The sequence below is a fragment of the Lepidochelys kempii genome, chromosome 5 (genome assembly GCF_965140265.1).
Source record: "Lepidochelys kempii isolate rLepKem1 chromosome 5, rLepKem1.hap2, whole genome shotgun sequence".
Taxonomy (NCBI): Eukaryota; Metazoa; Chordata; order Testudines; family Cheloniidae; genus Lepidochelys; species Lepidochelys kempii.
Window position 1 is genome coordinate 6223739 of NC_133260.1, and position 26650 is coordinate 6250388.

Below are 26650 nucleotides of genomic sequence, written 5' to 3' on the forward strand. Positions count from 1 at the left end.
GAACGGCAGAGGCACTCGGCACCTAGAAGTGCCGTCCACGCTGGAGGCCTTTCAGCTCACGAAGGACATTCTGTCCCTGCCAGCGCTGGCCACGGAGGTGCTCTATCCCAGGGATTAACCTGACTTGGGACCCTTTCAACAGTCCCCATCAGTGTGGAACCGTTCCTTGCTGCAGAGGATGGTCCGTCAGCACTCGCCTGAGCAGCGCCACCGGCCCCCAGACGCGGGTCGACTTTCCTGCCAGAGTTCCTGGCGTCAGTCCCCAGACTCCAGGCAGCATTCTTCAGACTTGAGGCCCCACAGCCTCGGTGCTGGGAGTGCGCGAGCCGCTCTCCCAGGTCATGGTACTGCTCTGAAGGGTTGAAAGGCCGGTCTCCGGAGCCCCGTCGCCAGACCACTGGTATGGCTCACCGGTATGGTCTCCAACATGGCGGTCTACTCGCTCACATTCCCGCTCCCACTCGATGGAGCAGCATTGCTCGCTGAGCTTAAGGCGTCGATCGCTGGGGTACCGTTGCCAATCCACCAAATGCTGCCATCAGTCACCAGGATTGCAGCACCGAGAGCCACCACCCTTGTACAGATCCTCAACAGAGGACCGGGGCCAGAGCTGACAGAATCTGGATATACAGATGGCCTCGGCACCGTCCTGGTCCCCTAGACACGTCCCCAACAGCAAGGAGGAAATCCTGCCCGTGGGCAAGGGCCACCCATCAGGGGCACCAGAATTCCCCGCTGGGCCACCAATGGCAGCTTGGCCCCAATGCCAATAGCCTGCCCCTTGGCAACTGTGGAACCCCTGGGGATTTCCCCAACTATCGCAGGGGCATAGGTTGGCCTCGGGGGCATCCGACAAATGGTCAGTGACAGTCTCCCGCCCGCCCCCTGACTCGGCCGCGAAGTCAGAGCAGGTTCCCCAGGATCAGCCAGCCTCGGCTGAGGGTCCCATGGCAGAAGTGACAGAGTTGGTAGACCCACCTGTACCTGCCTCATCATCATCTTCGCCTGATGAGGCAGTAGCGGGGCCCTCTCACCGAGTTCCCCGGGACGATGCGAAGGGTCACCAGGAGCTCTTGAAGAGGGTTGCCTCAAACCTGGGGCTGGAAGCCAAGGAGCTGGCAGAGCCCTCGAACTTCCTGTTTGATGTACTGAGTGCGGCAACCCCCGCCAGGGTGGCATTGTCAGTGCATGAGGGAGTGGTGAAAATCACTAAGGTCCTGTGGCAGACACCTTCCTCCCTGCCTCCAATCTCCAAGCAGGCAGAGCGAAAATACTACATCCCCTCTGAGGGGTATGAGTATCTTTGTACCCATCCTGCCTCAAGCTCCCTGCTTGTATCAGCAGCCAATGAGCACAACAGACAGGGCCAACCGGGATTGACGCCTAAGAATAAGGAGGCAAAGAGGCTCCATCTCTTTGGTAGAAAAATGTATACTACGTCCAGCCTCCAGCTGAGAGTGGCCAACCATCAGGCCTTGCTTGGCTGCCATAATTTTAATATCTGGCAGTCCATAGCCAAATTGTCAGACTTGCTGCCAGAGGAACCCAGGAAGGAATTCCTGGTTATCCTCAATGAGGGCAGGGTGGTGGCTAGGGCCCCCTTCCAAGTGGCCTCAGATGTGGCAGACTTTGCAGCCTGAACCATGGCCTCTGCCATTTTGATAAGGTGAGCGTCCTGGTTGCTGTCATCAGGCCTTTTGACTGAGGTTCAACTGTCCATTCAGGACCTCCCGTTCGATGGCCTGGCACTGTTCTCCGAGCAAACAGTAAATGGCCAGGCCTGAAAGACTCTAGGGCTACCTTGCTTACCCTGGGCTTGTACATGCTGGGGCCGGCAGGGAAGCGGTTTAAGCTGCAACAGACCCATAGGTTCGGGAGCCAACCCCGGCCAGAGCCCATACATAAGAAGGGCAAGGGCAATAAGCACCGGCAAGGCCACCAGCCGGCATCCTCTGCTCACTCGAGCTCCACCCGTAACCAACCGAGCGGGAAGCAGACAGTTTGAGGGTGCGCTCGAGGGCAACCTTCTAGCTTGTGTCCTGGATCCTGCTCTCCTGTTATTTTCCAACCACCTGTCCCTCTTCCTCCGTGTCTGGGCCTCTGTAGCATCGGACCAGTGGGTCCTCAGCACAGTATCAGGGATATACCCTACAGTTTATTTCTATCCCCCCACCCCTCTCCCCATCCCTCTTCAGGTACCCTTCTCACGAGAATCTGCTCGCTCAGGTGGTCCAAGGCCTTCTGCGGGTGGGAGCCATGGAGGAAGTCCCGCTGCATTTAATGGGCAAAGGGTTTTATTCCCGTTATTTTTTAAGGCCAAAGGGGGTCTACAACCTGTCCTTGACCTGAGGAACCTCAAGAAGTTGAAGTTTTGCATGGTCTCCCTGGCCTCCATCATTCCTTCCCTGGATCCGGGAAATTAGTATGCTGCCCTTGATTTGAAAGACACTTACTTTCACGTATTGATATTCCACAGTCACAGATGGTTCCTACGTTTCTTTTGTAATCAATAAAGGGTATTTAGAATATTATATATCAGTGCTGTGTCCGGTATCTGCCAGCTCCCCATCCCGTAGGGGAGACCTCTATTGCAGGTCTAACATGTGGTGGAGAATGTGGAGTGGGGAGAGATATTAAGGAGTGCCAGATTTTGAGACGGGATCTTAAAGTGCTGGGGGAGTCCTTATTTAAGATTAATACTGGTAACTTCTTATTTAAAAAATTTGTGAGAAAAAAAGTGTGAAAAAATAACAAACACATGGTATAATAATGTTTAAAACGTTGTTTAAGAAGAGAAGTAAAGGGGTGGAAGAGGCACCCCGGTGGACTAAAGTTAAAGCCCCTTCTGTGTTAGAGAAGGAGATTATTGCATTTGGGACATGCCCTTGAATGGAAGGTGCAGTGGAACCAGATGTAATATTTGATATCTTAAAAAACACGTTTAAGAAATATGTATAGCTGTACAAGCCTAATGCCAGTAAAAAGCAAACGGCCATAGTATGGCTGTAATGGCAAGTTGTAAAAAAGGCAATTGCATGTAGGGGGAAGTCTGTGCAAAGTTACAAACATTAAAAGAGAATTTTAAAACTTGCCAGAAAAATTTGGAGCGGGAAGTGAGGCAGGCGCAAATAATGCAAACTCAGTTAAAACAAATGGGAAAACAAAATAATTTTTTTTAAAAGAAAAAAAGATTAAAGCAGACAAAAATGAATTAGACCATCAAGTAATAAAAATGAAACAGTTAATTCAAAATTTAACTAAGAAAAAGGAAGAAGAGATGGGAAGCGTTTCTCAAGTTGGTGCCAGAAAACTATAGCAGCATTAAAAAAGAAAGTAAAAATACAGAAGCTGCAAGTTGCAGCTGTGTGTCAAAAAAAATTGTGGTTTTTTTTATTTGAATTCCAATAATATTTGGTATGAAAAGGATCTGTGAGGAGGTCAAGAGAAAAGGGGATTTGACCAAGCTTGAGAGGGACTTTATACTAAGTTTAGAAAAAAAATAAGAAACTGGCTGGGAAAGCCTAATCCAGAAAAGTCTGTAGCAGTAATACATCAACCATTAAGAATACAGCCGGGAAAATACAGTCAGAGCAAACATAAATAATTCCTACGAGTTCGTCAGACTTACAGTTGATGGTAAAGTAATTAGGCCCAGTAAATATAAAAAATTTAGCTACATGGCTAGTACAGTGGGCAGAGTTAGGAGGAACAGAAAATTTAAATATAAGTAAATCTTATAGGTTAATCAGGGCAGCTACCACTGGAGAGATTAGATAGGCAGTAGATGGAGCGAAAAATGCTTTGGACAGGCAGCCAGAAGCACACCAACTAATACCTCAATTTATAATGCTGTTAGAAAAAGAGAGAGGTCAAAGACCCATAAAGGTGTTATCCAGGGCAGATTACATAAAGCCTGAAAATTCACCGAGAAATTACCTGTTAAAAAAAATAACATTAAAATTATTGGCTGAAAAAATACAACTGGTGACTAATCCCAGGGCGAAGGTCGCCAGACATGTCACAGCTAATTCTTTGATGGCAGTTGATTTGAATCAGATGGAATTTTGAAATAATGTGGTTTAAGGATTGAACAAAAATGTATTAGCAATATCTACTAATTTGGTAAACCAAGCAGCCCAGGATGAGAAGTTAACTGTTATGGATGCACTGGAGCACTGGATAGTATGCCAACAAATAATACAAGGGGAAAGCCAGGTAAAAGAATTAAAACCCAAAGTATCTTTTATTAAAGCAATAGCATATTCAAATGAAAGTGCTTATAAATCAGAATACTGTTTAAAAAAAAAAAAAGGCCGTGGTAAAGGACAAGACACCCCGCTCCAAGGAAGTAGAGGGTGGAATAATCAAAATAAACCCCAGAAAAAAGTAAATGTAATTCAAAATATTGCTTGGAGGTATTTGAAATTAAGGGAAGTAGATATTAATAAGTACAATGGAAAACGTACTAATAAATAATCAAAAAATGCAAAGAATAAAAGAAAACAGGTAGAGAGTGGGGTAGTAAAAAATTGTGTTGTGTCCGTTATATTTTAGAAAGAAAAAAATAATACCGGAGCTCAAGCAAAGATAAAAACAGTTAGTGTAAGTATTTAAAATAATACAGCCGGAAGCATCGGACATTATTCCTATGGAATAATGGCCATGGCTTCAATGTTAAGAATCCTTATAATTCAAAAAGGGCATAAATATGGTTTTTGGCTTTTATGTTTTTTTAATATTTGAAAAAATTTAGGGGTGTGTGTGTGTGTGTGTGTATATATGTGTGTGTATATATAAGCACCTCTAGAATAAAGGTATAAATAAAAAAAATACATTTGACTATTCATGGGACAAAATAAAAAAACAAACAAACAGAAAAAATAAACATTTTAATCCACAATGGCCAAATATTAAAATTTAAATTTTGGGGGGCAATTTCTCATTGTTATTATATTTTTAAAGAATGGTCTCCTAGTTTCACAGTTCTTCTATATTTTATGCTACATCCTATTGTAATGTTATTTGCATGAATAATTTTGTTAACCTTTATTATGCTATGTTTATACTGTCAAATAAAAAAGCAAGAAGTTTTGGAGCAAGTAATATATAAAATTAAATTGCTTGCAAAATTATAAAGTAATACAATAATTAATGGCATTAATCATGTATCAAGAGGGGGAATGTTGGGATATATATATCAATATACATTGTGATTAATATATCCATGTAATATGTTATAGGTCATTGAGGCCTGGTATGAATGACACATGTTTGACATAAATATGTGCATTGCAAGTTGGCAACCAAAGAAAGAACTTAAGATCAAGGATTATTAGAACTATTTGTCCAAAAACAATCTTATGTACTGAGAAAAATAAGGAAAATCAGCAGAAAAGGAAACACCACCAGCTGGACTAATATAAAATTTTATAACAACTGGAGGAAATGGCATGCCTTGGATTATGGCGGCCCACCCAGAATAGTCTCTTTAAAATTGAGTCAGTAAAAGGCCCAGTAAACAAAGGCAAAAAACCGATGATGCAACGAAATGAACTATAAATGGTTACCTCTGACTTCTGCAAATCAAAGTCATTTATTAATCCAAAGCCCTGTGTGGCTATAGATGTGGTTTTCACCCTCTCCCCCCCAACCCCGCCCATTTTATAATCTTATGATCAAAAGAAATCTCGGCTGGCTATCGGGACTGTTCTGAACTTTGGACTCTGGTATAGTATGTTTGGGGTGTAAATGTAAAGTAAATCAGTTTGTTTTGTAATCAATAAAGAGCATTTAAAGTATTATATACCAACACTGCCTGCTCCCCATCCCATAGGAAAACCTCTATTGCGGGTCTAACAATGGGTCCTCATCCCAGTCCTCTCCAGGCTAACGGGTTTCCCCTTGGAGCCCATGGCTTCTTGTTCCCTTTCTCATTTGTTGTGGAAGGTTGCACTTACCTCAGCGAGGCATATATCCGAGATCAAAGCCCTCACATTGGAGCCCTCATGTCGGAGCCACCGTACGTGCTGTTCTACAAAGACAAGGTCCAGCTGCGGCCCCATCCAGCTTTCCTGTGTAATGTGGTGTCGCATTTCTATGTCAACCAGGATATCTTCCTCCCGGTGTTCTGTCCTAAGCCGCACTGGCCCAATGAGGAAAGGCAGCTGCATACTCTGGATTTCTGGCACGCCCTGACATTCTACCTGGAGCGCACCAAGCCCTTCCATAGATCGACCTAGCTCTTTATTGCAGTTGCTGACAGGATGAAGAGTCTTCTAGAGTCTTCTCAGAGGATTTTGAATTGGATCACCACCTGCATCCGTACTTGTTATGAGTTGGCGCAGGCTGTACCTCTACCGATAGTGAAGGCTCACTCAACTAGGGCGCAGGCATCTTTGGCTGCCTTCCTGGCGCACATCCCTATCCAGGATAACTGCAGGGCCACGACGCGGTCTTCGGTACATACATTCACGACGCATTATGCCATCACTCAGCAGGCCAGAGATGACGCTGGCTTCATCAGAGCTGTGTTGCAATCAACACATCCATGAACTCCTACCCGCCTCCCATGGTACTGCTTCGGAGTCACCTACAATGGAATGGACATGAACAAGCACTCGAAGAAGAAAAGACAGTTACTTGTTCATAACTGTTGTTCTTCGAGATGTGTTACTCATGTCCATTCCAAGACCCGCCCTCCTTCCTAACTGTCGGAGTTTCCGGCAAGAAGGAACTGAGGGTGGGGGGAGCCGGCGGTGCCCCTTATACCGGTGCATAGACGTACCACTCCAGAGGGCACCAGAGCCAGTCCCCTACAGATACCACTGAGGGGAAAAAGTCCAGCACCAGTGAACGTGGCGAGCGCGCGCACACCTACAATGGAATGGACATGAGCAACGCATCTCAATGAACAACAGTTACAAAAAGGTAACTGTCTTTTTCTTTGCTGCCCTGTCTTATCGCTACAAGCCCTAACTGACTCAGTATATTCACATTTAATTCACAGATGTGTTCTCTATTTCTAGACCTGTTAATATTTTTACACTCAGATCTTTCAGCAGGCCCTCATGAAGCTGTATTGATGACATCTGGTTCTCTGTATTTTTCTTTTCAGTGCAGTTAGTCTAACTTTCCTTGAATGCAGCAGCGGCAACAGATTCATATGGCTATGATGTAGTCACGGTGGTTTGTAGAATGGACTTCTACCTTTAGCAGTCCCGTGCAAGCTTTCTTCCTTCGGCAAGAGTCTATATGGAAGGATGTAGGCTTCTTAAATCCCTGAAAACTACATTTTCCAACCTCATTCATGGTCAGCCGCATGCTTCGCTTCACTTTGACCTCAGCTCTATAAGCCTTCTGAAAAAGCATATCATCTTCTGTTCATTGGACATGACTCCACCATTGCGGTCATCTTGTTCTCAACTGGTGCAAGGCTGTAACTTGACAGGATTGTCTGAACATCTCTTTGTTTGTGACAAAGTCAAACCAACAAATGTTAAGAATACATCATAATTTTTTACACTGAAATCTGTTCAGTTTCCTCTCCTCAGCTGTTTTTAATGGCCATGTTTCTGCCCCATATAACAGTCATTATTACTTGCTCGTTGAATGCTTGTATCTTAGTTGTCACACAGACATCCCACAGCCCAAGCAGATGCGCTTTGAAGTGCTGAAATGCCATTGATATGAGACTGATCCACCAAGTGACTTTCTTTGGATATAAACCCTCCTGCTGTCAACCAACAACCCAGATAGATAAAACTATTCAGCCATTCAGCATCCTTGCCATCTACATGCAGTGCTGGCAGGTCATTGGTTTCCATTTTATAGGAGGTATGTATAGCTTTGGTTTTATCACCATTGATCTAAATCCCATAGATTCTGCAGTTTTTCACAGCTCTTCCAGCTGTAGCTGGACAGTAGTCTCTCCAAGTAAGTTAATGTCTTCTGCATACTCGAGATGAATCTGTAAATCTCACATCTTCAACTATGGCCTCTATCAGCTTTGTCATCAGGCAGTCTATTACAACATTAAATAAAGTAGGTGAGAGAACTCATTCTTTGGTGTACTCCTGATTTTCCTGAAAACCAGTTTGTAATACAACCGTTGACCTCATACAGCTAAGTGTACCACAATACAGTTCCTCCACTAGGCACACTAAATCCTCAGGCACTGCAAACTGGCATAGCAGTATCCACAAGGCTGATTGATTGATTGGAGTCAAAGGCAGCTGCAAAGGTCTATAAACGCAATGTTAACTTCCTTTTGTCGCTCTAGTCGTTTTTCACTAACATTCTACAGAACGTATGCAGCATGGATTGTAAATCGACCTGTATGGAAACCACACTGGTTGTCTGTCTCTCATTTTTGGGTTGAGAATGTATTTCAGCCAGTTCAGTAGAATGATCATAAACCTTCTCTGGGACTGACAGCGGTGATATTCCCCTTTAATTTGAGCAAGCTGATTGCTCTCCTTTTTTAAAAAAGGGAATGATGCAGCCCCTTTTCCAATATTCTGGAATGTGGCAGGTTTCCTGAACTTTTAAGGGAACTATGGAGCCAGTGAACTAAATCCAACCTTCCATTCTTTAGCAGTTCTGATGAAATATTGTCAAGAGCAGGTACTTTATCGTTTCGTAACTGTTTGACTACAGGCATCACTATGCCTTGTTATGCAGTGAGAATAAAATGCTTCAGTCTTCTCCTACGCTGAGATATTAATACTTTTTCTCACATTCATTGAGTTTCTTTATTTCCTCAGTGTTGTTTTCTCAAAATCTAATACTCTTGTGCCACTATTCTGTGAAGTTTTTCTTCTTGTCTGTTGATTCACATGATTTGTTTTCTCATGTTTGAAATTCAACTCTACTAATTGTGCATAGACTTGGAGATCATTTGTTTCAGCATGTATGTCTCTATGGGTATGGGATAGCTTCTTGGTGCCATCTGCAAAGTCAGAGTTCTCTAACTTCTGTGTGGAAGTCCATTCTATGCCCCTGTTCTGCAGTCTTAATAATGCTTTCTGGGACTGACATAGAAGAGGTTTGATATTTGACATACCTTGGCAATAGATATTTGACATATCTTGGTGGAACAGCTGGAGACATTAAAGCCAGAATAGTGAAAGCCAGACATGCCTTTGCAGCTCTAAAGCCAAGCTAGAGAAATAGAAATCTTGCCCTCCCAACTAAACTTGGAATATTTAACACCATTGTAAAGTCAGTTTTACTATATGGTGCTGAGACTTGGAGGCTTATTAAGACCTGTGACACAGTTCCTCCTCTGCCTTGGCGGGTCCTGCGCTTATTGGCGGATTTGCTCACCTAAGAGGTTCACAGCAGCCTTCAGTTTGGCCACCTTCGTGGCTCAAATCTGCCATTCACTCAGTTAGCCTCATCACTGACCAGCATGGGGAAAAGGAACAAGAACAATCCCTACAGTCTCTGCTGATCCACCTAGTGGATTGGGGGAACAGGCCAGAGACCTTCCCCTTTGGTGGAACCCACAGTCCAGGTCAACTCTTCCGGTATCAAGTAGGGAGTTGGAGGGATGGTGGGAACCCGGGCCCCCCCCTACTCCGGGGTCCAGCCCAGGGCCCTGTGGATTGCAGCAGTCTACAGTGGCTCCTGTAACAGCTGTGTGATAGCTACAACTCCCTGGGCTACTTCCCCATGGCCTCCTCCCAACACCTTCTTTATTCTCATCACAGGATCTTCCTCCTGATGTCTGGTAATGCTTGTACTTCTCAGTCTTTCAGTAGTTCGCCTTCTCACTCTCAGCTTCTTGCTCCTCTTGCTCCCAGCTCATCGCACGCACACCACAAACTGAAGTGAGCTCCTTTTAAAACCCTGATTAGCCTGCCTGACTTAATTGATTCTGGCAGCTTCTTGATAGGCTGATTAGAACTCCTGCAGCCAGTCTGCCTTAATTGTTTCCAGAAAGTTTCTGATTGTTCTGGAACTTTCCCTGGTTACCTTACCCAGGGAAAAGGAACCTACTTAACCTGGGGCTAATATATCTGCCTTCTATCACTCTCCTGTAGCCATCTGGCCTGATCCTGTCACAGACCTTACTATCTAAACTCCAAGTTTTCATAAATAGCTGCCTTAGACAAATCCTTAATATCAGATAGAAGAAATTACAAAGAACTCTGGAGGAGGATGAAACAAACAGATAGGACAGAAAATTATGGAACGAAAATAGAGATGGCTAGGACATACATGGAGGAGAGACAGGCATTGAGCTGGAACCCCCAGGACAAGAAATGATGAGGTAGACGAAGGATAACATGGGAAGACACAGTAGAAGCAAAAGTGAAAGCCATCAGAACGACACTGGAAAACACCAGCTCTGCAGCAGGAGACCAGCAAAGATGGAAGGCAGTGGCGAAGGCCCTGTTTCCTCATGGAATAGAAAGGTGTAAAAGAGAGGAAGAGAGAGACTGTTCTGTGAACCTGTTTCTAAGCACGTTTTATTCAACAAGGGCAAGCAAGAGGTCCCCAGTCTTTTTTTGTGGATGCACCTTTTACCATGGATGGTGGTCCCAAGTTGCTGGGGCACCTGGTTAACATGCATTGCCATGGTAATTTTAAGAATTCTTTGAGCAGTAATTAATTGTTTATTAAGTTGGGGATTCTTGCCACTCAGTGCTAACACAGTGTAGTAGAGTGAAGCTGGAGGAACTTTATTCTTTTTTAAGCAACCACCAAAACGCTAATACAATTTTTCTTACGATAGGACTTTGTGTGTGTGTGCGTGTGCGTACATATTTGAACCCTCAGAACATTTTCAAATAATGTTGAGTCTCACTGGCATCCAGAAAACTATGAAAATTCAGTATTAGCTGAAATTCCATCATTGATTTCTCATTATGATTTCAGCACATATGACAGGTAATATTACCCATTGTTCAGAAAGCTCTAAAATACTTAGGTGCAATGATGATACTTAATAGTCAGGCTTCTAATTTTTGCTGACACTTGGTGGTTGTCACATATTTAATGTTTGGTTAGGCAGTGTTTAGTGCTGAGAGCAGGGACACTTGCAGTCAGAATGTATAGGAATTGCCATGCAGGATTAGACCAGTGGTCCATCTAGTCCAATAGCCTGTCATGTATTCCTAGCTCTGCCACCAACTTTCTGTGCAGACTCACTTAACTTTAATTTACCCATTTAGAAATAATCCTTACCAGTAATCCTTACCAACTTCACAAGGGTGCTGTGGGGAGCTAATCATTGTTAGTGATGCTCTAATGAAAGGCATTGTAGTAAGCTAAGTGCACAATGTTGTTACCTTTTTGGGAGGGAAGGAGAGAGGGACAGACCAAGAGTTTTGTGGTTTGGGATCCATATATTCTCATGGATATAGTTAAAAAGAAGACAAGGAAAATGTAACTTCTTGTGGAAGCTTATGAGAGCTTTCAACTAAAATTGGTACGGTGGACATTCCAAGCCGTGATGGCAATGCAAGTCTGTCAAACTTTGGAAACATGGTAGTAATGTACAGACTGCAATGGATGGCATATTATGAAAATATCATTCAACGTGATCCTGAAAATGTATTTTATGCACAGCACCTGTCAACTGGTAACAAATCCTTTGGTTGCTGTCTCATTGTATATACAGTACCCTGAAGAGTGGCACAACTTTTGGGCCTTATGTTATGTAATAATGCAAACAGTGAAGGACCTGTCCAAAACTTTCCAGCCTCTAATACCCAGCTTGATTACCTCTTCCCCTTTCCACAGGGACAGCGTCAGGATCTAGAAAGGATGCAGCTACATCTCCTGTACTGACAGGCAGCAGAAAAGAGCTTGTAACCACAGCCACATCACCAATCCAGCATGACACATCACGGTAAGCTGCTGGGTAATCTCTGGTTTAAGATTCTGCAAAGGCAACCATCATATTGCCCAAGATGCAGGGAAGTGGCTGAGTTTCTGTGATATTTCATGTTAACGCAAGGTGGATAATATAAACTAAAAACTGCCATGTCCTTTGACATTTATAGTAAGCCTTAAATTGCTTGTTAGAATAAGAAAAGCAGGAATATGCCAAGTTCTAATGTTTTAATTTTAAATACCAGAAGGTATTTTAAGTTCCAAGTCCTGACATTAAATACATTTGTAAATAGTTTAAAGGGATGGCATTAACCCTGGTTAGGTTTTAAATCCACTTGAAGATTTTAATACCCCTCCCCCTCATATTTTTCCAATGACATTTCTTTTAAAATATTTTGTAGAAATGTTATTTTGTGTTTAATGACCAGCTACAAAATCACATTAAGTCAGCAATTCCTGATTATACTATACATCAGCTATAAAGGCTTTGGGAGAGCAGCATTATCCCTCTTATTCCAAAGAAAAAGAAGAAAGCTGAATTGTCGTTACCCTTGTTGGACTGAAAAACAACTTTGCCTTTTTGGGGGATTACAATTCTAGTCGTGAGTATTTAAAAAAAAATTAAAAATACACCCCACGCTTACACTTTGTTTCAACAAAATCTTTAGTTAAACTAAATGAGTCAGAGTATGGTACTACAGGAATATACAATGTTATAGAATACTAGTTTGATTGCTCTGTGCAACAGATGAATAAAATGTACGACACAGTTCACAAGAAGAGTTAAAAATTACTTGAAGAAACTAAAGGGCTTGGCAGCTGAATCAGTGTTTAATTTTTTTTTTAACCCAATGGACTAAATTCTGTATCATCCCTACATTCTTGGTAGAGGCTGGCATTTCATTTCTGTCTTCTGAGGGAACTTGTGACATATAATAGGTGAAAAACTATTATTAATATTACAAATTTGTACTTATTCAGTAACGTAAACAACATTTTTTTTTCTTTTGGAAAAAAAAGGATGATATTTCTGGAAGGATATAAAACCTAGACAGATAGAAGGGTTCTGCTTTCCACAACTACATGTTTAAACAAAAGCACAAAACTGCAATAAAGCATTATCTTCAGAAGCCACCATTATCTAATGATGAGTGTCTGTGAGATATTGTTGGGTATTTTCTAGTGACAATTTAGAAACAAGGCTGAAACTCTCCTACAAGCAATGAGGAGAAGGTATAAGAAAACTATACTGTAGAAAATTATACTGTAGAAATCAAGTCGTACAGAAAAAGGAATCTGATTGAAAACAAGAGAAGGTCCATACTAACCGCATGGGAGCATAAAATAATCATTGAGATATAACATTAAAAATTATGTCACATACAGGAAGTGATCAGTCAAATAAATCTAATTAGTCAATCGTCATATTAGTGAATAAAAAAATCTGACAAATTCCAGGCTTCTCTATGATCTTTGCTTTTCTCTGTCTCTGTTGGTACTTGTGTAAGTGTAATTGACCAGGTTAAACAGCCATGTTGTGCTTTTCCTTACTCATGGGCTTCTCTAATTGAAAATGGTAAATGGACAAGTGTTTCTGTGGAGGCCTAAAGCTGATTTTATTCTTCACCAAAAAAACCCTGCATGCATAGTCTAAATTTATCACTGAATGATTACAAGCTCAGACTGCAAGTTTAACTCACTAAATTAATCAATATTGAGAATTATAGCTCTTTTGTGCCACGAAAGTTAAGGGTCTGTCAGCATGTTTTTTATAATCCACAATTTGAGAGATTAAGTTTAACTACAACCGTTTTCTTGGGACTGAAACTTGCTGTACAAAGCCTGAGCCTAAGAACATATTTAATTAATCTGCAGTAGATGTAATCTAATTACTTTTCACTATTTAAGCTTATAGGGGCTAGATTCAGTTCAGGTTTATGCCAGCCCTAACTAGCATAAATCCTGGTATTGGGCAGCTACGGTAGAAAATCTGCCAGGAGCAAGGTGTTAGAAAGTGTCTGCAACCTCCCTGCCAATGAGGGGCACAAGGTTGCTAGCTCAGCTTCAGAAAATGGGGGATGCTGGTTGGATAAGTAGCTATGGCTAGGGTGGCTAGAAGATGTGCTGGTTCTGTAGCCTCTCTTGGTGGTGTTCCAGAGGAGCTCTCATTGGGTCTTAAATCTACCTCCCCTGAGAAAGACAGAGTGATGGTACCTCCTGCCTTCACTGTGAATGAATCACCCCTGGGACAAAAAGGGTGGAGTGAAACTGGCGGTAGGTGTTAGAAATAGAGGTGTTGTGTTTTGAGATGCTTAATAGTCTTAATTCTAGATGCCCAAGATTTGTCTTCCAGAATGAACATTAATAAACTACTTTTAAGGGGTATTAGATGGACCCTGTTTCGGTATCTGAGATATTGACATCGGAAAGTAGCTCACATGCATGCCTGCCATGACACAGCATGGTGTGTTAAATTTAAACTACTTGCAAGTCAGGTGTTTGCATCTGTGCAAATGTCTCAAGGTTTGGTTCACAGCAGGTATGGGAAGCTTTTCCTTTGCATATCCTGAAGTTTTTAAACTCTGGTTGATGCAGGCTTGGCTTTCACTGCAAACCCATAAACAAGGTTCAGGTTGGGCAGACTCTAACAAGGGGCTAGTGGCCTTATTGGAAGAAGAGTGAACCCTGTTCCTGTCCTAAGAACATAATTTCTCTGCCTGCTGTAAAGTATCATCCTCTCAGGTGGCCAGGAGTGACTGCAGAATCTGTTCACTCCTCTCACTCCCTTCTTGTTTTCCAGAGGCAAGACAGTATTTTTGGCTGTGACCTGCAAGGAAATGTCAGTAGGGAAGGAAGCCCTGAAATAGAGGCTATGACCTTTATTAAACCTCATATCACAATCCTAATTTTACATTTTCCACTAAGGTATTGTCTACACGACAAAGTTTTGTTGATGCATCTTACGCCAACAATCAAAAATTGGTATAATTGCAAAGCTTGTGCATATTCACACAATGCTCCTGTCAGCAGACCATATCCACAGTTGGTGCTCTAGCATCAACAAAGAGAACAGTGCACTGTGGGTCGCTATTCTACTGTGCTACTCGCCACCTTCTGCGGCTAAGAGTTGTGGGAAGGCGGAATGGATCACCATGCATCATGGGTGCGTGCTCAATGTCCCATGGTGCAGTTTTTTTCATCCCATAGAAGCATAAAAGATTAGGGTTGGAAGGGACCTCAGGAGGTCATCTAGTCCAACCCCCTGCTCAAAGCAGGACCAACCCCAACTAAATCATCCCAGCCAGGGCTTTGTCAAGCTGGGCCTTAAAAACCTCTAAGGATGGAGATTCCAACCCCACCCCCTACGTAACCCATTCCAGTGCTTCACCACCCTCCTAGTGAAATACTTTTTCTTAATATCCAACCTAGACCTCCCCACTGCAACTTGAGACCATTACTCCTTGTTCTGTCAACTGCCACCACTAAGAACAGCCTCACTCTTTGGAACTTCTTTGGAACCCCCTTTCAGGTAGTTGAAGGCTGCTATCAAGTCCCCCCTCACTCTTCTCTTCTGCAGACTAAGCCCAGTTCCTTCAGCTTCTCCTCATAAGTCATGTGCCCCAGCCCGCTAATGATTGTCATTGCCCGCTGCTGGACTCTCTCCAATTTGTCCACATCCTTTCTGTAGTGGGGGGCCCAAAACTGGATGCAGTACTGCAGATGTGGCCTCACCAGTGCCGAATAGAGGGGAATAATCACTTCCCTTGATCTGCTGTCAATGCTCCTACTAATGCAGCCCAATATGCCATTAGCCTTCTTGGCAACAAGGGAACACTGTTGACTCATATCCAGCTTCTTGTCCACTGTAATCCCCAGGTCCGTTTCTGCAGAACTGCTGCTTAGCCAGTCGGTCCCCAGCCTGTAGCAGTGCATGGGATTCTTCCTTCCTAAGTACAGGACTCTGCAATTGTCCTTGTTGAACCTCATCAGATTTCTTTTGGCCCAATCCTCCAATTTGTCTAGGTCATTCTGGACCCTATCCCTACCCTCCAGCATATCTACCTCTCCCCCCAGCTTAGTGTCATCCACAAACTTGCTGAGGATGCAATCCATCCCATCATCCAGATCATTAATGAAGATGTTGAACAAAACTGGCCCCAGGACCAACCCTTGGGGCACTCTGCTTGATACCGGCTGCCAACTAGACATCGAGCCGTTGATCACTACCCACTGAGCCCAATGATCTAGCCAGGTTTCTATCTGCCTTATAGTCCATTCATCCAATCCATACTTTTTTAATTTGCAGGCAAGAATACTGCTGCGGACCGTATCAAAAGCTTTGCTAAAGTCAAGATATATCATGTCCACCACTTTCTCCATATCCACAGTTATCTCATCCTAGAAGGCAATCAGTTCGGTCATGCATGACTTGCCCTTCGTGAATCCATGTTGACTGTTCCTGATCACGTTCCTCTCCTCCATCATTCTACAGGCGTCTGACTGTGTTTCACGACATTTTTCTATTACCCTTGTTTACTGTGCACCCACCATCTCTGTCTGAAAGGATGGATGCTGCATTGCTTTCTACTTTTGTGGTCACTTATGAATGCATCGTGGCTGGTCATGCAGTGTATAATGAGCACCCAATCTGAAATGGAATCAGAGGTGCCTTACATGCTGTGTGATGTGGGAAGAAACACCACTAGATTTCTTTTGGCACTCACGGAGCAGTTGCACATTGTGGACTGTTGCTTTTGGGCTTGGGAAACAAGCACTGAGTGGTGGGATCACATCATTCTGCAGGTTTGGGATGAGGAGCAGTGGCTGCAGAACTTTTGGATGAGGAAAGGCACCTTGCTGGAACTGTGTGCAGAGCTCTCCCCAGCACTGGACACCAAAATGAGAGCTGCCTTCTCAGTGGAGAAGTGCGTGGCGATTGCTGTGTGGAAGCTAGCAACTCCAGACTGCTACCGGTCAGTCATGAATCAGTTTGAAGTCAGGCAGTCCACTGTTGGGACTGCATTAATGCAAGGGTGCAGAGCCATTAATCGCATCCTCCTACGAAGGACTGTGACTCTTGGCAATGTGCATGAAATAGTGGATGGCTTTGCAGCAGTGGGATTCCCTAACTGTGGCGGGGTGATAGATTGCATGTATGTCCCAGTTTTGGCCCTGGACCATCCTGCAACAGAGTACATTAATAGAAAGGGGTACTTCTCTATGGTATTGCAGGCATTTGTGGTCTTGCAATAAAAAAAGGTCCTGACTCGCAGTACCACCAGATGACTCTGCTGTGTGGTCTGCATTGTCCTCCAACTCGACCTCCTCATCCATGACTTCGTTCTCAGGGTTGAGTCCACTGTCTCCAGCCCCGTTGAAGTATCCATGGGGCTCTCGGTGGTGGAGGTGGGGTCACCCCTGAGGATGGTGTCAAGCTCCTTATAGAAGCGGCGGGTCTTTGGTGCAGCACAGAGCAGTGGTTTGACTCCCTTGCTTTCTGGTACACCTACCTGAGCTCCTTTATCTTGACATGGCACTGATGTGTGTCCTGTTCATAGCCTTTATACAACATGCCACAAGAAATCTGACTATAGGTATCAAAGTTCTTATGGCTGGAGCAGAACTGGGACTGCACAGCCTCCTCTTCCCACAGTGCCAGCAGATCCAACAACTCCGGTGTGCTCCAAGCGGCAGAGTGTTTTCTGCATGGAGCTGCCATGGTCAGCTTGAAAGATGCACCATGAGCTCTCCACGCTGACTTCTGTCTCCACGCTGACTTCGGTCGACAAAACTAGTGTAGACAAGGCCTAAGTGAAGGGATTCAAGAAGGTTCTACAGTAACTAGGCCTCAACTCTGATATAACAGACCTCTGAGCTCAGCAAAACAAATGGCCTGTTGCAAAATAGGTTATAATGGTTATAAGTGAAAATATAAAGTCAGACACTTTCTTCAGAAGCACCAGTTGTGCAGCTGGCTCTGTGCAGAAAACTCCTTCATTTGCACAGATCCCCACTGAAGCCTTTGGGATACTGTGAAGGCTCAGGGGTGTCTCCCATGCAGATGCAGTGTCAGGGTCTGACTTGGTAAGTCCTAAGACAGTGCCAACCAGTCAGACGCAAAAAGAAGCTAGGAGGTTTTGAACAGCATCGGAGAACTCTGCTGAAATGCAGTCTCTTTCTCTCTTACGGCAACTAAGTAAAATTATTTCTGCTGAGTTTAGGTACAGTCAGATGAATTTAAGGGATTGGGTGATAACCTGGAGTTTTAGTATTAATCCTACATTTTCTAGCTGCAGCTTTAAATCAGGCCTTTAATGCTAATTGAATGTTTTTGAAGTTGAGTTCCTTTTAAATCACTTTTATTTCAATGTCCAAAAGTTCTTGCAACCTGTACATTAAATAACACCCCATCTATACTATTATCAGTTAGACTACAAAGGCCTTTTGGAATTTTACCAACAGATTACATTGTGTTAATTTGTGTTTGGAGGGATTATAAAAACAGAATTACTTACCCAATTGCCTAACACATCTCACATGAGGAAGATGAGTATTCAGGGACGTTGCAGCAAATTAATATTTGATGTCAAATGTAATGCACAGAGTATATTTAACAGTGCACATTGGCATGCTGTACAATCGATTCATTATACTGAATACTTATGAAACAGTGATGTGAAAAAGCATTAACTTTGCATATACAGTAGCTGCTTTTGAGATGCAAGTGCCATGGATGCCTAAATGTGTTTCTGCTCTTAAAATGTTATTCGGTACTAAGTTCTTCCTTCTATAGAGATCTTGTAGAAGAAAAAACTTCTGAAGGAAAGGAAACTTTTCTTTCTTGGTATCAGACACAAATTAAGATTCAAAAGGAGAAAAAACATCTGCCACTCCATGTCCAACTTGTAACCATTTTAAGGAATTAAGAGGGTGTGTGGAGAGGGGCAGTGAATGAGGTGGTGAACATGATAGGAAACAAGTTTTCTCTGTTCCCTGAGGAGAGCTAACAGCACGAAAAGTCCAATATAGTTGCTTATGCGAGTGATAAAACCAGACACTGGCAAATTAATCTCTCGTATTCACAGTGTAGGCTGTTAATTGTTCTCTCTGCTGGCTGTCGATATAATGTTAAATTTTCATTCCCCATTCAAGATGGAAAAAGTTGTGGCTGAAAATGTTAACATTTGCATTTTTATTTGTTGATTTATTTAAAGGACAGCCTCTCTTACAGCAATCCATCACTCAGTGACACCCCAAATATGAATAATGTATTGTAGACTTGTGGTTACAATGTGTAATAAGTGCCAGAGACAGTAGAAGAATGTTAACTATGTTGCAAATGTAATATTTATCGACTCATAGTTTATTGCTTTCGAGGTTCAATAATACTGGCCATAGGACATTAATATCACTTATCTCGATTTTAGTTGGGCACCTCCGTATGTAGAAATAACCCATCTATTTAAAGCTTACAAAATAAATGTGAAAATTACAACACTTTGTAAATAGTACATTATGGTTTACTTTACTTAGATCTTGCAGAGCTCCTTTTCTGACACCTCATTTATTTGTATCCACATTGATTCCAACCCAATCAGTCGACCCAAATGGTAAGCACCTTGACTCTCTTTATTCAGGGGCTTTATGGAGTGGATGAACTATGTTGAAACACAGATTCTGACCTAGACTAGATTTGGACCAGGTCTCTACTTCTGTTTCAAAGCAGTTGGAAAAAGGGCCATAAGTGAATTTTCTGTTGTATTTGCTTGAAAAGGCAATGGCTGAGATTGTAATGCGGATAATTTGCCTCTTGATAATGCATGCATACAAAATCTGTTTTTGTCTTTTATCGAATCATAGAGATGGAAACATCTGATTAGGTCAACAATTTTTATGGTGTAAAATTATGTTTGGGGACACTATGGGGGTGTAAATTTTAAAAAAATCAGGCAAAGGAACCAAGCAATTTTGGAAGGTTGGAATTGGAAAGTCAGATTTGTTTTCAAAAAACCAAAATGTTCCTGGTTTAGTAGGTAAAGGGAAAAAATGAACTGATTTTTGCCACATCTTAGATATGCAGCTGTAGCAAACTGATATGCATCATCAGCTGCATCTTCAGTATTTGCACCGCCATGCTGCTTCTAAAAAGGTTGGAGACGGGGGAAAGACCATTCCACATCTGCAGTGTTTATTAGTGTGGTTAAAATCTTTAAACTCCCCAGGCCAGATAAACATAGATGAGAACCTGAAATTGGAATAAGAAAACAAGTTAAACAGTGGGAGATTTGTGACCTGGGGCTGAAAACAGCCATTATCCTAGGAAACATACTCTTGGGAGACCCTGGAATTGGGTTTAACCATGAAAATGCCATGCGTAATTATATTTAATGCTGTAGTCACAGGCTTAATTGTGAAATGGTATTCTGTACAAATACCTGAGGTTATCTAATTTCAAACATGAATGGAGACTTTATTATTTTTGTTATGAGTACAGAGAGCACTTGCTTGTACTGACAACTGCTTGGCGATGGCAGTTTTGTTGTGTCCATTGCAGACAACAAAAATCCCACCAGGAAATTCTGACTCCCAGTGCAAAAGGATTAATGTTAATTAGTAACTGTCAGCTGTAATTGTCACCCTCATCAAAATGCAGAATTATGTATTTCTTAGTTATAAATAACCTTTCTAATTGTACTTGATGTATGCCAGTTTAATCAAAAAGTACACTGGCAAACAGGCAGATATTTGCATTAATCTAGCACTAGATCTTCAAGTTTTTTTGATCGTCTTTTATTCCAGACTTGACTAGCTGGGGGAGGACTATTACAGCTGTATATTCCTTAAACGTTTTCCCCCTATTCAGCTGTGTGGATCTGACAGGATTTTATATTAAAATGAGTGGAAATGTCTTTTGGGATTGTTCCGTGCAACAGAAACCTTGTCAATTTTTGAAGTAGCTGGCAAGGTTTCCATCACTCAGTGGTGTGACAATAAGTTGATTATGGTTTGAAAGTAATAATAAGCAAAGGAAAGTAGAGTACAAATCATATTACAAAGCTGACTTAACCCTTTTGGTCTGCTTCTTAAGATGACACCATTCTTATGCACTGTATGTTTCTTGCACTGGCCTTTCCTACTCACTCCAAATCCCATGTTAGGTCAAAGGTGAAAATCAGTTTAGTGGTTTCAGTCTAGTTCCCATTTGTGTGTGTAACCAAACAGCTGGCGACTTAGAACAATGAAACAAAGAGAAGTACTCCCTGTCCTCTGGCTCCTCCCCATGCTCTGCTCTCCTCCAACATCAAAAAACCCCATTCCGAAGCAACGGCTGCCTCTCTAGTACCGTCCCATCTTTCTTCTTTCCTTCACTGCCTTTCCTGGCTCAAGTTCCTCTCCTCCAATGGAGTTCTGGATCCTCACCCACATCACTCCTCTCATCTAGGTTTCTCGCAGTCTCTACTTGGACAAATTTTAAGGCCGCTACTCCATCCTCCTCCTCTTTGACTTCTCTGGTGCCTCTGGCATTGTCAGTCGTACCCTCCTTCACTACACCTCATCCTTCTTCGGCTGTGATGACAATGTCCTCTCCCGGTTCTCCTCCTAGCACCGTGGCCACTCCTTCATTATTTCTTGGTGAATCCTCCATGCTTTTTTCAATTGCATTCTGTCATCCTGCATTTAGAGGGCCAACAGTGAAAGATTGTGCAGGAGGAGCTCAAGCTAAATATCACTCATGTTCAAAGGTCTGTGAAAGATGCTCCTACCAGGGAGAGGAGATTCTGCCCCTACGGTCCAGCTGTGCTCCTGAGAGATCCTACTCTTCCTCCCCCATTTAGCTAGGTAGCAAGGGCCCTTGGGACCTGCAGCTGTTAGGAGATGCCCAAAAGAGAGTGTGTTCCCTGCCTATTCCGGTGTGGACTCACTGCTCCTGCCATCCTTACAGTAGAAGTGCTCTAACTTTGTAATAAAAATAATTTGCCATGGATAGCAATGTCTTTCACAAGGGAATTCAGGGGGAGGGGAGATTGCTGACGTAGTGATGAACCATTTTGCTCTGTTCTTATGTCTTGAAATCCCCAAACCCCATATCAGCCAGATAGTAAATTACACATTGCGATACTTAGTTTCACTCTCTTTTGAATAGCAGCACCACAACTAAGCTCATCTATTTGTATTTTGACTTCCTTTATCATATTTTAATTATGAATTGGTAAGTATGAAGGCAGGGCTAGTCTAAATGCAGCATGACCACAGGACTGATGTAAAAGAAGTTTAAGTAATTTTTCCTGTTATGAATCATTGCGTTCTAGTGGATTCTTAGAGAGTGAGCTCTTTGGTGAAGAGATGGGATGTGTGTACAGCACCTATCACAGGAGGGCCTGATCCTGATTATGTCCAGGGCTACCAGAACATACTTGATGATGTTAACAAAGGAGGTCTGAGAGAGAGGTGAGAGTTGCCCCTGCTGTGGCAAGCCCCTCCCAAGAGTGACATCATCGATGGGTGGGAACAACAGAGTTTAAGGTGAAGGCAATGTTTCCAATGCTTGAGATGGCCACTGGGCCCTTCTCTACCACCAGGTGTTCTCGTTAGCTGGGACCCACAAAGCCGCAGATGAAATTTGAAGTCTGATTTTAGAATTATGCTGATGTTTGCTGATGCAGGGAGCACACAGAGGTGCTGCCCATTGTGGTTCCCTCTATCCCTCCCCACCCAGTTGTGACATCAAGACTAGGGCAAAACTATGCTTTAATAACAGGTGGAATTACATACAGGAGAACCTCAAAGAGTTACGAACCCTTCAGGAATGGAGGTTGTTCGTAACTCCGAACAAAACTTTGATTGTTCTTTCAAAAGTTTACAACTGTGAACACTGACTTAATACAGCTTTGAAATTTTTACTATACAGAAGAAAAATGCAGTTTTCCCTTTATTTATTTTTTTAATAGTATGTTTAATGCAGTACTGTACTGTACTTGCTTTTTATTTATTTTTGTCTCTGCTGCTGCCTGATGGCGTACTTCTGGTTCCAAATGAGGCATGTGATTGACTGGTCTGTTCGTAACTCTGGTGTTCATAACTCTGAGGTTCTACTGTGGTGGAGATTTTTCTGGGGTAGGCATTTGTTTTGTTTGGTTTTGTAAGGATAAGTTTAGCATGTGCTTCTATTTGGCCACATTAGCCCCTTGTCATTTGATTGCTCTTATGAGGGGGATATTCCTTGACAAGTAAGAAAAGCAAGTAAGCAAGTAAGAAAAAGCATTAAGCTTTCCTTTTTCATAGGTAGTCATATATTATATTAGTCATATATTATATTATATTATATTATATTATATTTCATAGGTAGTCATATATTATATTAGGTCTTTTATACTTGGCTGGGCAACTAGAGATGCCTTGAAGCAATGAATGAATAAAAGTAGGTGATCTTAGTTACTTGAATAATCCAGGCCAGGTGTTGATGGCTCACCATGAGGGCAAAATCCTCCCCAATGAAGAATTTCCAGAGAATAACAGAGATTGTAGGAAATATAATAGTGTCTAAATCAGGAGAAATTTTCCATCCTCCTAACTTTAAAACAAAGGGGTGGGTTTTTTTGGGGGGGTGGGAGGGGTGGGGGACTGTCTTTTTGTTTATTTATTTGTTTTGGTTTTGTTTCTCAGTCTGGTTTTACTTCCTTTAGTTGGTTCCTGTAGTTAGTGTATCCTCAGTCTTTGTCTATGGTTCTTAATAGGACGGAGAATATTTTGGGAAATATGCATTCATCTCTTAATGTTCTTGGGATAGAAGTATCTGGTGTGAAAAAATCAAAATCTAAAGTTCCATATGCTGACGATGATGTATATCAGGAATAACGTCACTGAAGAAAATGAAGTTACACTAGGGCCAAATGACAAGAGAATCAGGCTCCAACTCTTCAAGAAAAAGATAATGAAATAGATACTAAGAATACATCTCTGCACACTCAGACATCCGCTATTATTCATGACAATGTTGCATTGCATAGCATGCTGAAAATCTGGAGAACTGTTTAAGGTAGTTAAATCTTTGTATTAGATGCTTCCAGTGTTTCTTGAGGATTGAATCATACAACATGTCTTCCAATGCTTGGTACAAATTTGAAGGGAACTTTAGGAATAGATGAGAACATAGTCCCCGTTAGCCCCACCTCCAGCTGTGGCAAGGAGATTTGTTATGTCAACTTGTGGTTGTTCTTTGTTTAAGCTGAATCCATCAATTTCCACCTCAGGATGTGACTGATTCTGTTTCTCTTCCTAAATCAGATGGTCCTATTCAAAAACATACACTCTTGGGTAAATTTGTTTTTGTCACACACTGTGACTGGGGTTCTCAAGTTATCTCATCAGTATTCAGTTGAGCTTCTTAAGCAAAACAAAATATCCCCTCCTCCCCCCCCCCGATATCACACATTCCACATTTAATCGCAGACACTGGTTTATCTCATTATTTCAGGAACTTAGATTACTGAGTGTAACATACACGCTTCTCTATCCTTGTCAGTTCTGAGGTTTATGTAATAATAATTCAGATGTATTTTATGATTCTGATCAGTTGGTACATTTTTACTGAAGGTCACAAAGAAAAAGTAAAAACTATTGTTTTTACTTTGACTGCTCTGGAAACAATGTGATGACTTGGAAGCACAAATATAAAGGAAAACAAAGCAATTTACTAATTGTGATTGTTTAGTTTCTGCCTGACACGGAGTACCTTTGTGTTTTTTAACTAGCACACTATCTTATGTTGTTCTTTCTCCAGTGGCTCTTACTATTCATAAATTTTAGAGGACTTTATATTAATGTAAACATGTCTAAAATAGTTAGTGAGAGCAGCCTCCTAAAATGTATATGTCTTGAATAGTTTAATTTTTTTTTTGTAAAATCAATAAATTTAAAAGCAGAATTCCAAAGTCACCTGTAATATTTCCTGTGTGTTTAGGGAATCTTTCAGAAAAGGTTCTCAAAGACTCTAATACTATTATACTTTTAACTTTCATTTTTGCTTAATCTGCATTGAATCCACTTTTACTACTTAAAACCAAAATTGGGTTTACTGAAACATTTCAATTTTGATGATTTTTTAATAAAGATGTAGAACTGTAATCTAATGAAATTACTGGAATGAAATGAGTCAAATTTTTAAAAATGTAATAAGCTGAAGACTTGAAGATTTTATTAAATGTGTAAAAGGCAAAAGTAAGTCACATTCTTCTGTACATTTCCCCATGTGTTCCGTCTCGGATCAGTAGAGTGAAACATGCCATGTCAGAAATGACCTTTGCACCGTTGTACTGACTTTTTCAGGTAAATTTCCAGAAGGGTGAGTTCTGCACACAACTCACATTGCCAGTAGTACTTGTATTTGTAACTTCCTGTGCCTGTGATCAAGAGATACTGCTTTCAGCTGAGTAGTAGTGCTGAATTCCAATTTTATTCCTTACAATTCAGAGCCATGAATGCATTTTGTAGGGTGTTTGTGTGTCTGTCAATCTATCAGATATCTCTGAAACATAACTGATGAGCAGCTTTACAATTTGTGACTTTGGAAACATTTTTCTCACTCTTGGAAGTAAAATGCTTTCTACACTGTGCACATTGACTGATAATTCAGTGTTGCACCAGACCAACTCTTGAACCCATGTGTCTGCACATGGATCTATTGGGAACTCCCTGGGAGCTTAAGGTACTGAGCAGTTTGTTCCAACAGGGGGCACTGTCTCAGTTAAGGAAACCAGGATGTACTCAGTATTCCAGCATTCCTTTCCTTTCTGACCTGTGGCTGGTGAAGCAGTTCCTGCAAGGATTGCTGAGCATCACCCCAAGTGCCTTGCATCCCAATTCTTGCTTGATGCTTTGTAATTGTTGGGTGTATCCTTATTCTCATGCATACACTTGGAACTTGAAGACTACACTCTTGCACCATTTTTGGTAGACTTGAAGGATTCAGAGTCAAAATAGCAGACTGGTCTGATGAGAGAGACCCCAAACCTCAAGACCCTTAGGAACAAATCTCCTTTTACTTGTTCCCCAATCGTATCTTACCTCCTAGATTTCCAGATGTGAGAGAGTAGTATGCCATTTCTTCAGTATAACATGGCAATTAGATATGACAGTGATGGGTACCTCAGAAATGCCTAAATGGGTAGAACATATAGCCCCCCCTTTTAACTGTCCAAACATTCCCTTGCTTCACCTCTTTATGTTTTGTTATATGGACTTTTCAACAGCAAGCCATTTCTACTGGGGCACAAACCGTAACATCACACGACACTGACTTTCCTCAAACCAGAAGATTTTTGTGCCAAGGTTGTAACATTGTATCATTACTTCATTGTATCTGTGTGAAATTTTTAATTTCACGCCCTGCAGACTTCACTGTCTTGTGTGCACTCTTTTCATGTTGTTGCATAGAAGGGTAAGTCCCTGGGTCGCATTCATTTTGTTTTGGTTTTTGAGGTTTTTTTGTAAGTTAAAAGATCTGTTTCCTTTGAGTTTTCTGTATAAAATTAAGTGGGCATTGGTACTAGAAGAACATCCATTAATTATTCATTCAGTCTTTGGCCTCTGCTGTTGCTACCAATAAAGTTGTCAGTTGTGGTGGTTTTTGTGGTGAGAACACATCAACTGAGCCTTGCCATTTCATTTTAATAACCCATCACACAGTAGCTGGGAGCAGCTTTTGGTCACTTCCAGCCTGGGTTGGATTCAAATAAGCAACCTGGAAGTGAGCAGCTTAATGTCTCTTGAGGCACTCAGATCCTTACTTAATTTTTTTGTAGCGTATCCG

At 42.0% G+C, this 26650-nt stretch overlaps 1 protein-coding gene across 8 annotated transcripts in view; it reads left to right on the forward strand.

Moving 5' to 3' along the window:
- Nucleotides 1–26650, forward strand: part of KIAA1328 (KIAA1328 ortholog) — a 285325-nt gene that overhangs the window by 220479 nt on the left and 38196 nt on the right. For 7 of the 8 annotated variants that reach the window (XR_012158833.1, XM_073343417.1, XM_073343413.1 and 4 more), the window contains one exon: nucleotides 11749–11857. Coding sequence is in view for 7 of the 8 variants with exons in the window: in XM_073343417.1 (XP_073199518.1) it covers nucleotides 11749–11857 (109 nt within the window). In the remaining variant the exon portion in view is untranslated. Of the gene's footprint in view, nucleotides 1–11748; nucleotides 11858–19374; nucleotides 19452–26650 lie in introns of all 8 variants that reach the window. The other variant, XM_073343415.1, reaches the window with a different exon arrangement.